The sequence below is a fragment of the Orycteropus afer genome, unplaced genomic scaffold, assembly GCF_000298275.1.
Source record: "Orycteropus afer afer isolate SDZICR_OR568_19922 unplaced genomic scaffold, OryAfe1.0 scaffold00094, whole genome shotgun sequence".
Lineage (NCBI taxonomy): Eukaryota > Metazoa > Chordata > Mammalia > Tubulidentata > Orycteropodidae > Orycteropus > Orycteropus afer.
The window spans coordinates 9,731,769-9,745,866 of NW_006921681.1; the positions used below are offsets into that span (position 1 = coordinate 9,731,769).

The 14,098-nt window shown below is 37.0% G+C and overlaps 1 protein-coding gene across 1 annotated transcript in view; it reads left to right on the forward strand.

Moving 5' to 3' along the window:
- VPS13D (vacuolar protein sorting 13 homolog D) overlaps window positions 1-14,098 on the forward strand; it is a 435,877-nt gene that overhangs the window by 189,564 nt on the left and 232,215 nt on the right. Inside the window, exons 44-49 of the mRNA XM_007942672.2 lie at window positions 1,983-2,133; window positions 2,326-2,536; window positions 6,917-7,164; window positions 9,400-9,591; window positions 9,916-10,042; window positions 11,633-11,775. Of these exons, the coding sequence (XP_007940863.1) occupies window positions 1,983-2,133; window positions 2,326-2,536; window positions 6,917-7,164; window positions 9,400-9,591; window positions 9,916-10,042; window positions 11,633-11,775 (1,072 nt within the window). The remainder of the gene's footprint in view (window positions 1-1,982; window positions 2,134-2,325; window positions 2,537-6,916; window positions 7,165-9,399; window positions 9,592-9,915; window positions 10,043-11,632; window positions 11,776-14,098) is intronic.

Genomic DNA, 14,098 nt, shown 5'->3' on the forward strand with positions numbered 1-14,098 from the left:
ATATATATATTTCTTGATGATCAGAGGATTTTATGAGGTATTTGTGATATCTTCGGCCTTTTTGATTAGTGATTACCTTCCTTTTACAGGAAATTGTAAGAAAACATTTTTCACCTAAGTTGAATATTACAGGGAACGAGAAGAAAAGGCAAATGATCGCCTTTTCTTTTTAAGTTCAAATATAAATGAACCCTTGTATGGCTATATGCATTCCATAGGTTTGGATCTAGAGGTCATAAATGTAAATAAGAATGAAAAATAGTAAGATTATTTTTCCCATTGAGAGTTTGAACATCATCATACAATGATATTAAAAAACTTTATTCAGGTTTTTGCTTATAACTTCTTCCTGAGGATAGCAAATTTTGAAATGTGAAATTTCAGGCAGGCCTGGAGGCAACAATAACTCAACTCACTGCCGTCAAGTCATTTCTGACTCATAGTGACCCCTCCTTGGGTTTCTGAGGTGGTATCTCTACGGAAGTAGATTGCCCAACCTTTCTTCCAAGGAGTGGCTGGTGGGAGGCAACAGTAATAAGATTTAAAACATTGTTACTGGGCCTTGGCTGTATTGGGACTTTATTACACTGGCTCATAGCACCTTCAACTTTGGTGATAATTGTGCCCAGGATTGAATTCCTCTGAAAGCACTCCAGAGAAGCTTAGTTTGCCCTTTTGTTTGAGCTTCCTGGAAGTCTTGGTTCAAAACATGGAGCTCTTCATTTTGTCATTTTATTAGGTTGGTTTTCATATGCTGTTTGTTTTAATAAAAAAAATTGGCAATATGAAAAGCTTGGGTATGGAGTCATTTGTTTCTCCAATAATAAAGCATTGTCAGTATGTTCTGGACACTCATTCTAAGAATAATAGTTGTAGAAACTTTCTCTTTGGTGTACCTAGTATGGAATTTTATACTTAAAAAATTTTTTTCTGGCACATTGCACAAAATGTGTGTATCGAATGTGTGAATGAACATATGGAAAGAAGAAAGTAGTGGCTGCAACCCAAGACCAAAAATAAATAATTTCCCTTCATTATATTGAATTTTCTGAGCCTTGATATCCTGTTTATAAAAGAGTAATTATTGAACAGAACTTAGAAAGTTATTGTGAAGAAAGAGAAGCTTGTTTTTAAAGTTCTTTGAAATACAAATGTTGCTTTTTCTGTAGACATGTCATCCAGTAGTGTCTGGACTTAGAAAGTAAATTTTATGACATTTACGGGGGAAAGAAAAGATACTTGTCCCTGTGAGGGTACACTAAATACAGAGAACTCTTTATTATACACTCCCTAGATTTGACAAAGACAAGTTTTCATCTCAAAAGACTTCCTTCTGTTTTTCTGTTTATATATGGTCAATATCCAACCCATTTTTAGTGTTGCAGAGTGTTTTCTCGCTTTAATATTAATCTGGGAGAAAAATACCCTACAAGGTAAATCATTTAATGTTGTGTAAAATCCTGCCTAAATGTGTCTGACCTGTTAGTCATTTTGGATGATCTTCATTGTATTGTCCTCCTGTAGAGTTTAAAACAAGGCCTGTTGACAGTTTTCATATAAGGGCTGATAGTAGGATTCTAAAGACATTATGAATGAAGGAGACCCTCTCTTATTAAATTGCAGGGAGTTTGGAAAATTTCATAGGTTATTATCACAGTCTTAGGAGAAGTTCTTTATAATGTGTCCAGAGGCCTAGGACTACTTTTCTTTGTGATACACTTCGTGCTATCACATATGAGTAAACTATTTTTTATAGAAATGTTTAGAATTGGCTGTTTTTAACAATGTAACTGTATAGGATATTTACTCCCACTAAAGCTGAGCCATTTCCAGGTTTAATGACTGTAATTCCACTGGAGGGTTATAGTAGTAATAATACTTTAGATTTCGGCATTCTGGTTGGTATTGTTTGTTGCATTTTATGTGGCTTTTCAAAAGTATAGCTATGCTCCTCTTTTTTTTTTTTTCTTTCTTTTTCACAGTTCTCATCTCTCCCGCCTGTCCGGGTAGTCTTTGCAGTGACTATGGAAGGCAGTGCTCGGAAAGTGATCACTGTCCGTTCAGCCCTCATTGTAAGGAACAGACTTGAGACACCAATGGAACTGAGACTGGACAGCCCATCAGCACCAGACAGTAAGTTCTGAGTGCCTAGACTACAGTAAATGTCTGACAAACATATGCTGACTGTTGTCAAAGCCCTTTTTACCATCGGGTATCTTGCCAAGCAGTCAGTGCATGTGGGCTGTCCTCCTTTTTTCCTGAGCACTGGTATCTTTGGGGAGGAGGGCCATTGCCTCACAGTGCTAACTCTTATTTCTGTGGCAGAGCCAGTGGTGCTTCCAGCCATCATGCCAGGGGATATATTTGCTGTGCCTTTACACCTCACTTCTTGGCGGCTACAGGCTCGGCCCAAAGGACTGGGTGTTTTTTTCTGTAAGGCTCCCATTCACTGGACCAATGTAGTGAAGGCCACAGAGGTTAGTAGCAGCAAACGAGAGTGCCACTCTATGGACACAGAAAAAAGCCGATTCTTCAGGTATGCATGGCCACTGTAATGACGTGTACATGTTGCCCCCCTTTTTTTTCAGGTTGATGCTATTAGCATTCTTTTTCTAATAGCCCTTAGTGGTTCTATTGTACTTATTTAAAACCTCCAAGTTCTTATCCCTTAAGTTCTTGTGTTAAGAATTCATAAGATATAGGTGTAGAAATTGTTGAATTGATGAATACCTTGTGTACCTTTTTCACCAAACGAAAAATTTTATAAAACAAATTCATAAAGAACTCAAGGGTTAACCCTTGACAGGGATGGGGAGGCTGCTTATTACCTAACACTTAATGGAGAAACAACTAACAAACACACTACTCATACATAGGAGATTAGAAACATATGTATGCAGAAGCATAAAGAAAGGACATGTAGGGAAGAAAAAACCAAAAAAGTAACTGGTTCTTTTTCCTAAACTGGGTATCAGAATCCTAGATTTGGGAGTTTTTGAATGAGAGATATCAAAGGAATTTGGATGAAGGTTCATGTCTTTCTTGGGCACTTTGACAGAATTATCTAACCATTACCCAAAACCAAACCCATTGTCATGAGTTGATTAGAATAGAACTGACTATAGGGTTTCTAAGGCTATACATCTTCATGGAAGCAGACTGCTACATCTTTCTCCCATGGAGCAGCTGGTGGGTTCAAACTGCTGACCTTTTGGTTAGCAGCTGAATGCTTAACCAATGCACCACCAGGGTTCCTATCTGACCATTAGATCCCAGTTTTCTCCTTTGAAGAGTATATATAACATATTGCTAGATCCAAGGTCCCTGGGTGATACAGGTGTTCTGTGCTCAGCTGGTAATCTAAAATTTGCTGATTCAAAGTTACCTAGTGGTACCATGGAAGATCCAATCCTGATGATTAAAACCAAAAAAAAAAAAACAACACCCAAACTCACTGCCATCAAGTCAATCCTGACTCATAGCGATCCCTCCTTGGATTTCTAAGGCTACCGGTATCTCTTACAGAAATAGATTGCCCAGTCTTCGTTCTGAGGAATGGCTGGTGGGTTTGAACTACCAGTCTTCCAGTTAGCAGTCAAATGGTTGCCTTTTGTAAAGATTACAACCACCCCATCTCTGTGCTTTATGAAGTCTTTCCAAATGAATACACAGACAGACAAATGCCTTTATATGTTGTTAGATTCAGTATTGGGGAAAATACTAGATTGTTATCTCTAGACTCTTCTAAAATCAAGCTTTAAACTCAGATTAATGATTGTTAGTTTTCATTTTCTTTATAGTTAAGATTTATAGTTAAGACATTTGACTACTTAACCAGAAGGCTGGCAACACTCATTCACAATAATGCTCAGCCAACTATGAATAAAAGGGAACTTTTCAATCTGTTGAAGGGCATGTGAAAAACCTACAGCTAACATCACACTTAATGGTGAAATATTTTACTCTTTTCCCTTAAGATTGGAAAGAAGACACTCTGTCCAGCAGCAGAGTAGTAGTCCTAGCCATTGCAATAAGGCAAAAAAGAAAAAAAAGAAAAAGAAATTAAAAAACGTAAAGATCAGATAATAGACACATTGTTATGTTGGAAATACCATGGGATATGTAAGAAAATTGCTAGTCCTAGTAAATGATTTTGTCAAGATTTCAGCATTCAAGGTCATTAGACAGAAATGAATTGTATTACTCTAGCTATTGGAAAATGTGATTTAAAGAATATCATTTACAAAAGTGTCACAATACATCAGTTACTCAGGAGTCAATCTCATGAATAATGTCTTCCATGCTAAAAATTATAAAACCTTGCTGAGAGAAATTAAGAAAGACATACCAAGTTCATGGATTAGAAGACTCAATATTGTTACGATTTTCATTCTCACTAAATTGATCTACAGATACAGCAAAATCTATCAACATTTCAGTAGGCTGTTTTGAAGAAATAGCAAGCTGATTCTAAAATTTATATGGTAATTTATATAGCAGTGCATAGGATCCAGATAGAATATTCAGTGCCATCTAGAAGAAGAAGAGTTGGGGGACTTATACAATCCAGTTTCAAGACTTTCTGTAAAATAAAGTATGTCATTGGCATAAGGATAGAAATACAGATCAATGGAAAAGAAAAAGGAATCTAAAAATAGGCCCAGATATATATGGTGACTTTTGATTTTCAGCCAAGGTACCAAGTCAGTCTAATAGGGGAGAGAAAGCTGTCTAAACAAATATTGCTGGAACAATTGGATATGCATATGGAAAATATAAGGAGCCCTGGTAGTGTTAAGCACTGCTGCTAACTAAAAGCTTGGTGCTTGGAACCCATCCAGCCACTCCATGGGAGAAAGACCTGGCACTCTACTTACATAACGATTGCAGCCTAGAAAACCCCATGGGGCATTCTACTGTGTTGCATTGGGGTCAGTTGAAGTCAACTTGACAACATCTACCGAAAACAATTTCTTCCAACAATAACATGGAAGAAATGAACCTTTAGCTCACTCCATACACAAAAATTAATTAGAGTTGTAGACCTAGTGTAAAACTCAGAATCATAGAGCTTTACAAGAAACAGGAAAATATCTTTTATGACCTTCTCTAGGCAAACAGCCTTACATATCAAAGAAAAACTTGATAATTTGAACTTTGCTAAAATTAAAATTTTTGGTTTATCAGAAGACAACAATAAGAAAATGAGTAGACAAGCCACAGAAGTGGAAGAAATATTCATAATTTATATGGAATATATGAAGGATTCCTAGAAATCAACAATAAAAAGAAAAACAACCTAATAAAAAAAAGGTAGGCAAAAGGCTTATAGAGGTTATATAAATGGCCAGTAGATGCATGAAGAAATGCTTGGCCTCATTAATCATCAGGGAAATGAAAATCAGAACTATAGTAAAGAATGTTACACTCTTGCTGGAATGGATAAAATAAAAAAGATTGACAACACCAAATATTGATATGGATGTGGAGATACCTGAGCTCTTGTACGTAGCTGGTGGGGATGTAAATTGGTACAACCACTTCAGAGAAATGTTTGGTGACTTTTTATAAAAGTTCAAGACACATCTGCCTATGACCCAGCAGTTTTATTCTTAGATATTTATCTAGGAGAAATGAATACATATGTCCACAGAAATACTTGTGCAAGAGTGTTCATAATAGCCCTAAACTGGAAATAACCCAAATGTCTGTCAACAGGATGATAGATAAATTAAAAATTATATATTTAAAATGATATACTACTGGGCAATGAAAAATAATGAACTGTTGATACAATGAAGTATTTTTTTAAATAATTTTTTTTTGAGAATGTACACAGCAGAATATACACATCAATTCAACAATTTCTACACATACAGTTCAGTGACATTGGTTCTATTCTTTGAGTTGCACAATTATTTTCATCCTCATTCTCCAAATTTATTCCCTCATTAACATAAACACACTGCCCCCTGAGTTTCCTATCTAATCTTTTGAATTGATACTGTCAATTTGATCCCCTATAGATAGATCTTAAAAGAGTATAATGCTCAAGCAGACTAGTTAAGCTAAACTATTACTTAGTTTTGAGAAGATTGCATTTAATATTTTTGGTTTAAGGTTTAAAGATTATCTAAGGGCAATGGTTTCAGGGATTCATCTAGCAAGAAATTCTGGAGTCCATGAGAATTTGAAATTCTGTTCTGTATTTTCCCCCTTTTGATCAGGATTATGCTATGGAATCTTTAATCAAAATGTTCAGTAGTTGGGCACCATCCATTTCTTTTGGTCTCATGACAGAGGAGGCAGTTGTTCATGGAGATAATTAGCCACACATTCCATTTTCTCCTCCTATTCTTGACTCTCTTTCTTCCTCTGTTACTCCAGGCTCATAGAGACCAATTGTTCTACTTTAAATGACTACAATGAAGTTTAATTCTCAAAAACTTTATGTTAAGCAAAATAAGCCAGATGTAAAGAGTAGTGCATCCTGCATGTTCTTTTTATTTGTAGTTCAAGAACAGGGAAAGCTATTATATTATAGCCTTTATAATATATTTATATTATATAAAGCTATTATATTTATTTATAATGATAAATGTCAGAAAGTGGTTGCTTGAATGATGGTAAAGGATATAGATTGGAAAGGGGCACAAGAATTTTGGGAGTAAAAGAAATACTCTTATTTGGATGGTAGTTATAGGGGTGTATATAATTATTCAACATATAACTGAACATTTTAAATCTACATTTTATTATGTATTATACCTCAATGAATGCATTTGGATTAAAAATTACAAATATCTTTCTGAATTACTGAATAATTTTGTACTTTCTCATACTCAGCTGAAGAGAAAAAATTGAAGATTTTTCAGTCAAGCTGGTAGTTTTCACATCGTTTTGTCTTTCTTCATAGGTTTTGTGTGGCTATAAAGAAAGAGAATTATCCAGATTACATGCCCTCAAACATATTTTCTGATAGTGCAAAACAGATTTTCAGACAGCCTGGGCATACCATTTACCTCCTGCCAACTGTGGTAATATGCAACTTGCTACCTTGTGAACTTGATTTTTATGTTAAAGGAATGCCAATTAATGGGACACTGAAACCTGGCAAAGAGACAGCTCTCCACACAGCTGATACATCCCAGAATATTGAACTGGGTAAGGAATTAGCCAAGCAATTGTACTATTGCTATGGAAATACCAATGAATATTTCATAATTATTTTATAATGTGAGTATTTTGTAAACATATTGGAGAAATTGTGATATGTATAATATCTCAATACACTAGCTCAAAGGAATTCATGCAATTTAAAAAAAAAATCTGAGAAAATTGTTTAAAGACAAAACTGAACAAATGCACAAAATTCACAGAGGAAGTACTCACCAGAGCATTTTTCTTATGTTGCTTGCTCATTGTGTGTGTAGGGAAGGGATTTAGCCTTTTCAAACTGCTAGCTATTGTTGTTATTGTTAGTTGCCATCAAGTTGATTCTGACTCATGGCAACCTGATGTAGGTAGGGTTGAGGTGCTCCATAGAGTTTTCAAAGCTGTGGCCTTTTGAAGGCAGATTGCCAGGACTATCTTCAGAGGTACCTCTGGGTCAGTTTGAACTGCCAATCTTTCAGCTAGTAATTGAGCACTTACTGTTTCTGCCATGAGCAAAATAATATGCCTTTCTCCTTTCAGGGAAGGAGACGCATCTACTAAGTAAACATAAGCATACACAATACTCTAGGCATTATGCCAGGCACTTTCATATCCATGATCTTAGGTAATCCTCATAGCAAGAGGTATTTGTTTGCCTCATTTTACTGATGAAGAAATTGAGGTTTGGAATGTTTATGCATGAAGTAATTTTCAGTTTTATGGATGAATGAAGTGTTAGGATAGAGAATCATTACTATATTTGCAGTGCTTAAAGCAAAGAGACACTTACGGAGTTTGGCCAGAAGTGTGTTTCTTAAAGACTGTCATTGTTGTTATATGCCATTGAGTCAATTCTGATTCATAGCGACCCCCTGTAAGAGTAGAACTGCCCCCATAGAGTTTTCTTGGCTGTAATCATTAAGGGAGAATATTACCAGGTCTTTTCTCTTGTGGAGTGGCTGGTAGGTTTGAACCACCAACCTTTTGGTTAGCAGGTGAGCGCTTAACCATTGTGCTATATAGACATGTTGAAATAATAACTTATATATTTATCTTTTTACAGTTTTGTATAGGCTTGTACAGGTTTATATAAGGTTTCCATGTCTCATTGAATCATCCCAATAGCCCCATAGTTCATTATCTTTATTTTACAGATGAAGAACATATATAAAGTTATATGTAAAGTTTCCATGAGTTTACTGGGTATCCCATAGTGCCAAGCTTACATTTCAGTGACTTGGCCTCAACTTCAAAGAGAAAAATAGTACAGTGCTGGTTGTACATACTGAAGCATATAAGTAGATAAGTATAAGTATATAAGTAGATTTCTAATATATTTTTCCAACAAGTATTCATATTTTTTCAGTGAATACTTATATTGATTAAATAGAAATATCCTTTTGTCTTATCACTGCTGTGCACACACCCAACACTCTCTGTCTTCAGGGTCATGCTTTATGTGGATTATCACTTTTAATAACAGCCTTGCATATGAGACGTGGGGCGATTAAATAGCTTGCCCCACATTACACACCTAGTAAGGACAGCCTAAGGATATGAAGCTGGGCAGATTGTCTATGGAACCTTGACTCTTACCCTCTACTTGCATTTACTGTATTTCAGGCACCTAGCACAGGGCCTGATAGATAAGTTGTTGTTGCCATTGGGTTAGCTCTGACTCATGGAAACTTTATATATAAACAGAATGATATGTTGCCCAGTCCTGTGCCATCTTAATAATCATAGCTCTTATTGAAAGCTTCTTTGGCATCCTGATCCTCTTCTGATCATGCAGCTTAGACTCCCTAATATGATTCCTGGGCCCTCTACTTTGCTTCATACTTATTCTCACCCTAAACCAAACCAAACTGTTACCATTGAATCAATTCCAACTCATAGCAGCCCTAGAGGACAGAGTAGAACTGATGTAGGTTTTACAAGCCTGTAATCTTCAAGAAAGCAGACTGCCACATCTTTCTCCCATGGAGTGGCTAGTGGCTTTGAACCTTTTGGTTAGTAGCCAAGCACTTAACCACTGCACCACGAGAGTTCCTTATATTCTCATGCTAGCTAGAGGAAAATGGCCATTCTAATGAGTTTCTTTCTTTCTTTTTTTTTTAACCAGTTAGATACATAGTTAGTGGTTTTTCCAAAAACAAACTAAAGCCAATTTAGTTTGGCTGTGGGCTATGTTCAGAAAATAAGGTGATGACCCAGAAAGACAATGGCTTATGTCTTTTCTAGGGGTATCACTGGAGAATTTCCCACTCTGTAAAGAATTACTCATTCCACCTGGAACCCAAAACTATATGGTGAGAATGCGACTCTATGACATCAACCGGCGGCAGCTAAACCTCACCATCCGGATTGTGTGTCGTGCAGAAGGATCCTTAAAGATCTACATTTCTGCTCCATATTGGCTGATTAACAAAACAGGTATGTACAGGGTCTGCTCAAGCAGAGCTTTGGTGCTAGTGATGGGAATTCAGATTTATTTGCTCAGCTAACTAAATGGAGCCAATGCAAATAGATTACTTCAACAATCTAAGCTGCTAGAACTTTCCTGCTTCCATAATAGGTGCTTAATCATGATCAAAATTGTCCTTTTAGACATGAACTGAGCTCACTAAATAAATAAATAAATAAATAAATTCAATTTTCACTATTTTACCCCAGAAGATTTTTGTTTTCTTCCTTTTTAACATGTGCCTTGGATAGACTGGGTGGGATTGATGTAAACTTTTTCCCTCCTTTCTAAAGGGTTACCACTGATCTTCAGACAGGACAATGCGAAGACAGATGCTGCAGGCCAGTTTGAAGAACATGAGCTGGCCCGGAGCCTGAGCCCTCTCTTATTCTGCTATGCTGACAAAGAACAGCCAAACCTGTGAGTACAGTTATTTATGAGAAGGGGAAATAAGCTCCTAGGGAAGGGGAAAAAAATTAGCAAAAGCTATAGTATATCCGTGTAAGTAAAAATATACTGTAGATAACAGTCCTAACTTGGCAGGGGAATAGAACCATGACCTAATGGGATTTTTTTTGGATCTAATTTCTGTGTTATTTGATATGGAAAATAAACCATTTGGTTGGTTTATAATGAAAGCAAATGAAACTAGTTTTATTTTACATGTATTGAAGTAGTTCTCCTATTCATTATATAATACTGCCAGTGAAGAGAAATCCACATGGTCCCCCTTGTGTTTTCTGCACTTTCTCTTGCCTTGTAAGCTTTTAGTACAGGTAGAGAAGTTGACAGAGTGGAGATAGACTAGCCCTTTGGTAAAGTCTTTATCCCTGTTAATCCAATCCAGATCATCTTGCATAAGTTTTTTAAATCCACCCCTTTTACCCTTGAAATAAAATGTGCTATTTCGAGAGCTCAGAGCACTCACTGTGTGTTTAAAGGCAGGGAAAAGTGAATATTGTGAGGGCTGGATAACATGTCCTCTTGAAGTGTGGTTGGAGCAGTGATACACTTTTGTCCTTGGTTATCACATTCTGTTTTCTACAGGATTATTCTGATTTTTAGCCCTAATCCAAAGATAAATGGGCATATCTGGTACTGCTAAAATACCATGTCTAGTTTTATGCTGAAAGCTTAAAAGGAAAATTTATGGAGTATTATACTTCAATGGGTGCAGATGTATTTACCAGGGAGGGCTAGAATCTAGATTTGTGTTGGAGTCCAGGAGAGGGGAAGATTAAAGTACTGTACATGGTAGGAGATACAGACAACCATTTGATATGCTCAGCAAAGCCCAGTCTTGCTTTTTTCCTGAAAGGATTTTGAAAATTTTAGATCTAGGATTTCACATTTGGAACAGTTTGTTTCATCTGTGGAATTCAGTTTCCAAAGCATTTCTGCATAGGCCACGTTATTTGATGTCCCAATGGATTAGGTAGGGCACTGTTACATTTTAAGATGAGGAAACTGAGGCTCAGAGAGAGAGTTGCCTGTCCAAGATTCCCTGGCTTGTTTGTAGTAGAGCTAGATCTCACATTGGGAATTATGTTTCCAGAATCTGTGACAAGTCAAGTTGGTCAATGTAATATAGTGCCTTGCCATTGCAACAGTGCCAGTTATTAGCTACATCTTCTGTACATACTTTCTTTGTGCTTTTTTCATGAACCGTTGAAACATCTGAGTCAGGAAAGTATCTATTTGGCTTGAATCTTTGTTTTTTGGGGGCAAATAATAGAAATTATAACAGTTTGTTTATGTCTTATGCTCATAGAGTGATAATGTTTTCTCCTAAAATATTAATTATAGATGTTAATACATTTCATGCTATTGTACTGTGGCTACCTCTAAGACCATTCTTGCTGTATTTGGGGTTCACATGAGAGTAAGAAAGAGAGTTAATATTAGAGATCTAATTTGGGGTGACAGCTACATTTGTGTGTCTTGGTTATACTAGGTAGATATGACTTTCTTATGGATGAATCTATACCTCTTTGCTTTTCTGCCCCACAGCTGCACGATGAGAATCGGAAGGGGGATTCATCCTGAAGGCATGCCGGGCTGGTGTCAGGGCTTCTCACTGGATGGTGGTAGTGGTGTCCGAGCTTTGAAAGTCATCCAGCAAGGAAATCGCCCAGGGCTGATCTATAACATTGGTGGGTTATGTTTTGGGCAGGGGGAGATTTGAAACCATTAGCTGATGACCCCTGGCTTGGAGGATTAAGCTGGCCATACATTTTGGCCTGACTGCAAGTGCTGATTTTCTCATTTGGCATTGGGTCAGGTATCTGTTCTTTGAATGCTAGATTGCTATCAACGCAGATCTGTTCTCCTTCGGATCTAAAGAGCCACCTAAAACTACCCTTTTGAGGTCTGGGCTCTGTTTAATTTCAGACTCACCTGTGTCAGGAGAGTATCAGTTTGGCTTGAATTTTTGTTTTTCAGGAAAATAATAGGAACACTTAGAATCCTTTTCACCCACCAAGCATTTCCCATGCATTCATTAAAACTTGCAAACCCTAAGAGGGTAAGAAGCATTGTTTTCTGTGAAAGTGAAGCAGAGGTTAAGTGACTTGCCTAGATGCAAAAGAGAAGACTGGGTCAGAAACAGGGTTAGAATTTGAGGCTAAAAATACAATAAAATACACTTGGTGTTACCACATATCTCGCCACCACTTAAGGACACTGAAAGGTTGGCAGTTCGAACCCACCCAAAGACATCTTGAAAGACAGGCCTGGCAATCTGTTTCTGAATAGTCATAACCCTGAAAGCCCTATGGAGCAGTTCTCTGTGTACATGAGGTTATCTTGAGTGGGAATCAACTCAGTGGCAACTAGCAACAACAATGAACTATAGGTTTAAGATGTCAACAGGGCATTCTTCTTTTAGTATATAATTTCCAAGGATTGCAAAGCACTGTGTAGTCTTGAGTTTTGGGAAGCCATCTGTAAGTGAGTGTCCAGTAGAACTTTCTGTGATGATGAAAATGCTCTGTTTTGCAGTGTCCAGTATGGCAACCATTAGTCACATGTGGAAGGAGCTCTGGTGGTACAGTGGCTAAAGCATTCAGCTGCTAACCAAAAAGTTGGTGGTTTGAACCCACCAGCTGTTCTTTGGGAGAAAGATAGGGCAATTTCCTTCCATAAGATTTACAGCATTGGAAATTCTGTTGGGCAGTACTACTCTGTCCTAGAGGGTTGCTATGCGTCTGAATTTATTTGATGGTGGTGTATGGGTAGTCACATGTAACTACTGAGCACTTGAAATGTTGTTAGTGCAGAGAAGCAACTTAATTTTCTATTTTGTTTAATTTTAAATGGCTTAAATTTAAATAGCTATAATCATCTACAAGGAGTTCTGATGGTGTAGTGATTAAAGCACTTGGCTGCTAACCAAAAGGTTGGTGGTTCGAACCCACCAGCCGCTATGTGGAAGAAAGATGAGGTAGCCTGCTTCTGTAAATATTTATAGTCTTGGAAACCCAATGAGGGTCTCTGTGGGTTGGAATCAACTCAATGGCAGTGAGTTTAGTTTTGTTTGTATATACTTCTACTGGTTACTGTATTGGACCATGCAGATATAAAGAGTCATGTTATAGAAGGAAGAACTGACAGAGTAACATTTCGATATTAATTCTGGATCCCATAGGGAGTCAGGGATATGTTTAAGTGCTTGAGAATTTATTAATAAAAGAGTCTTTACCAAGCGTAGTTTTCAGATTTTTAAAAAGTGAATTTGTATTAATTCTCCCTTGAAATGCAAGCTGTTTTCTCAAAGTTGACATTTTAAGATTTTTAAAAGAAGAAATAAACTTTATTTAATCCTGTCTTTGAGGATAGTTTCCTTTTTCTCACGTTTGTTTGTTCCATCCCTTGAATAGGCAAAGGCTGCTTCATGCTGAGTTTGGCTTTCTGCTAAGGTAGCTTGCCCCAATACACTTTCCAAAGCAAGCTCCCACAGGGTGGCTGGAATTAAGTTGGAGCTATAGTTGGGATAGACTCTGAGGAAAATGCTGTCTGTTCTTTTTATAGCAGCTGGCACTAAGAAACTACATTTTTGCAGCAAAGCACATTGAGCAGTCCCATCAGAAATATAGTGACTGCCCATATAAATATATATGTGCAAAGAGCATGCTGCTTATAGCATATGATTTTAGGGGCAAGAGTGATTTGAATTTTGTTGTTCCGCCAAGCAAAGGATTTTGAGATAGTGGCACACATTACCAGGGGAACTTATGGCATCTCTTGCTTGAATGTTTGGAAGAATTGGGCAGATAACCTACCTCCCTTTAGGAATGTTTAAAACACAGTCCCAAACTGAAAAACTAGGGAGGGTCTTGTCAGTAACCTCTCAAAAGAGGGATTTTGTACATCTCTTTTTTTTTTTTTTTGTGATTTGGGTGAAGATTTACAGAGCAAATTCACTTTCCATACAGCTGTTCACATATATTTTGTCTCATGTCATTGACCACAGTTTAC